Source organism: Volvox carteri, assembly GCF_000143455.1.
Source record: "Volvox carteri f. nagariensis unplaced genomic scaffold VOLCAscaffold_45, whole genome shotgun sequence".
Taxonomy (NCBI): domain Eukaryota; kingdom Viridiplantae; phylum Chlorophyta; class Chlorophyceae; order Chlamydomonadales; family Volvocaceae; genus Volvox; species Volvox carteri.
Window position 1 is genome coordinate 466,101 of NW_003307588.1, and position 2,194 is coordinate 468,294.

Sequence of the window (2,194 nt, forward strand, 5' to 3'; positions counted from 1 at the left end):
CGCGCCACAAAAAAACCGTGTCGGGCGCAAAGGCTCCCGTCCCTTCTCCCCCCCCCGGGAGCCGTCGCAAGTTTCCCAGATATGTGTTGTGTGGAAACCCCCGAGCGATATCAACTCCTTTATGGGGTCGGTAAATATGCTACATATTAATTTAATTCTGTTTATATTCTGTTTGAAGGGCGAGGTGCGTAGTCATGATGATGATGATGATTGTGGTGGTGGTGACGGTGATACTTGTGATGATGATGGTGCTGGTGGTGGTGATGATGCCGTCGCCGCAGCCGCAGTCGCCGCAGCCGCAGTCGCCATCAGCCCAGGTTGCTCGTCCACGGACACGACGGCAGCCTGGCGAACCTGTCCAGCCCCAGAAATTACTTAACAACCGCCACCAGCAGCGCCCCCAACACCACCAGCAGCGCCACCAGCAGCGCCGCCACCCGATGAGCTCCGGCCCCCGGACAGTAAGCTCTAACCGGGCGAGGGGATACGGGGGGACGAGGGGGGGGAGCGGATGTATGGGGAACGACAAAACCCCGACACGAGAACGGATTCAATTCAGCATACATACATACATACATACATACATACTACCAGGATTGCAAAACTGCACAGCTGGGATGCGAAAGTGCGGGTGGGTATGTGGGGCTATACACCCGCCTTTCAGGGCCCCCCCGACCCCGACAAGGCCCCGCCCGACCCCGACAAACCCCCCACCTGGTAATGCACCCTCAAGGCCTCCAGCTGCTCCCGGGCCTCCACCGCAGTGAGCCGCGCCGCCGGGTGGTGGTCGGCGCACCGCCGGGCCAGGGACCGCACCTCCTCGGGGCACCAGGTCGGCCAGACCAGGTGCTGCCAGTCGGCGTTGTGGGTCTTGGCGTACAGCATCTGTATACAGGTAGGAATGCATTGTGACTAGGAATGTAGGAATGTACTATGTATGTACTATGTATGTACTATGTATGTACTATGTATGTACTATGTATGTACTATGTATGTACTATGTATGTATGTATGTATGTATGTATGTATGTATGTATGTATGTATGTATGTATGTATGTATGTATGTATGTATGTATGACTTAGATTACAGTGTGGGCCGCGAGAGCTTGGTATGTATGTACATATGTGTGTATGTATGTATGTACAGCCGAGCATCTCATCTTTGGAGGAGAGCACTTCATCTAATAAAACCACCTCCTCCCTTCTTAGGAGAGCAATGACGGCAAGACGAGGGGGGGAGGGGAAATCATGTGCGAGGATTTCAAAAAACAGCTGCCGGGGCGTCCGTAGTCCCGGAAAGTCCGAAATGGCTGAAGCTCTTAGCGATAAAGTCATCGACCCGTGGGGGTATCCGGAAGTGAAACGCCCGGGTGGGGGGGAGGCGACCCCGGGGGGCCCGCTTCCGCCACTCCAAACGCATACCCCGAAACTGCCCGCACCCCGCCTCACCCTGAAACACGCTCTCGCTTAATCACACAGTTAAAAACATAATAACCCCAAATAAAACCGTTACACCCCAGCTCAGCTCAGCTCAGCTCAGCTCAGCCTCACCTGCGGAGTTTTGAGTCCTCGGAAGAGCGGCTGTGTGGTGACGACCTCCCACACCAGTAAACCGAACGCGTACTGCGAGAAGGAAAGCAAGGTGTCAGGCGGAGGAGGATGAGGAGGGAAGGTGGGAAGAAGGTGGGAAGAAGGTGGGAAGAAGGTGGGAAGGAGGTGGGAAGGTGGGAAGAAGGTGGGAAGGTGGGAAGAAGGTGACCAGTGAGGGAAAGCAAATTGATTGAGGTTGAATTGCCCCTGGGGGGGCCTCTTCACAGCTTCCTTCACGCCGTAATTCCGCAGGGTTGCCGCAGCCGAGTGTAACAGCAGCAGCAGCAGCAGCAGTGCCGTACCTGGTCCGCCGCCGCTGACTGGCGGTACGACGTGACCATCTCCGGGGACAGGTAGGCGAGGGTGCCGCTGGGCCGTGACAGGTACGTGTGGGAGCCGTGCTCTAAAACCCTGGGGGGTAAGGGGGAGAAAGAGAGGGAGGAAGCGAGTTGAGGGAGGGGGAGAGGAAGGGGGGAGAGGGAGGGGGGAGAGGGAGGGAGGGAAGAGGGAGAGGAAAGGGGGAGGGAGGGAGGGATGGTCGCAGAGCACGGGAAGGGGAAATGACGGCAAGAACGGTCAAGTGACAGACTAGCAATCCCCTAC

At 56.8% G+C, this 2,194-nt stretch overlaps 1 protein-coding gene across 1 annotated transcript in view; it reads right to left on the minus strand.

Annotated features, from left to right (window-relative positions):
• Window positions 1-375: 375 nt before the first annotated feature.
• VOLCADRAFT_118846 (uncharacterized protein) overlaps window positions 376-2,194 on the minus strand; it is a gene marked incomplete at both ends in the record, with an annotated part of 6,498 nt that continues 4,679 nt past the window's right edge. The window contains 4 exons of the mRNA XM_002954738.1: window positions 376-468; window positions 715-885; window positions 1,553-1,624; window positions 1,894-2,002. Coding sequence (XP_002954784.1) covers window positions 376-468; window positions 715-885; window positions 1,553-1,624; window positions 1,894-2,002 — 445 coding nt within the window. The remainder of the gene's footprint in view (window positions 469-714; window positions 886-1,552; window positions 1,625-1,893; window positions 2,003-2,194) is intronic.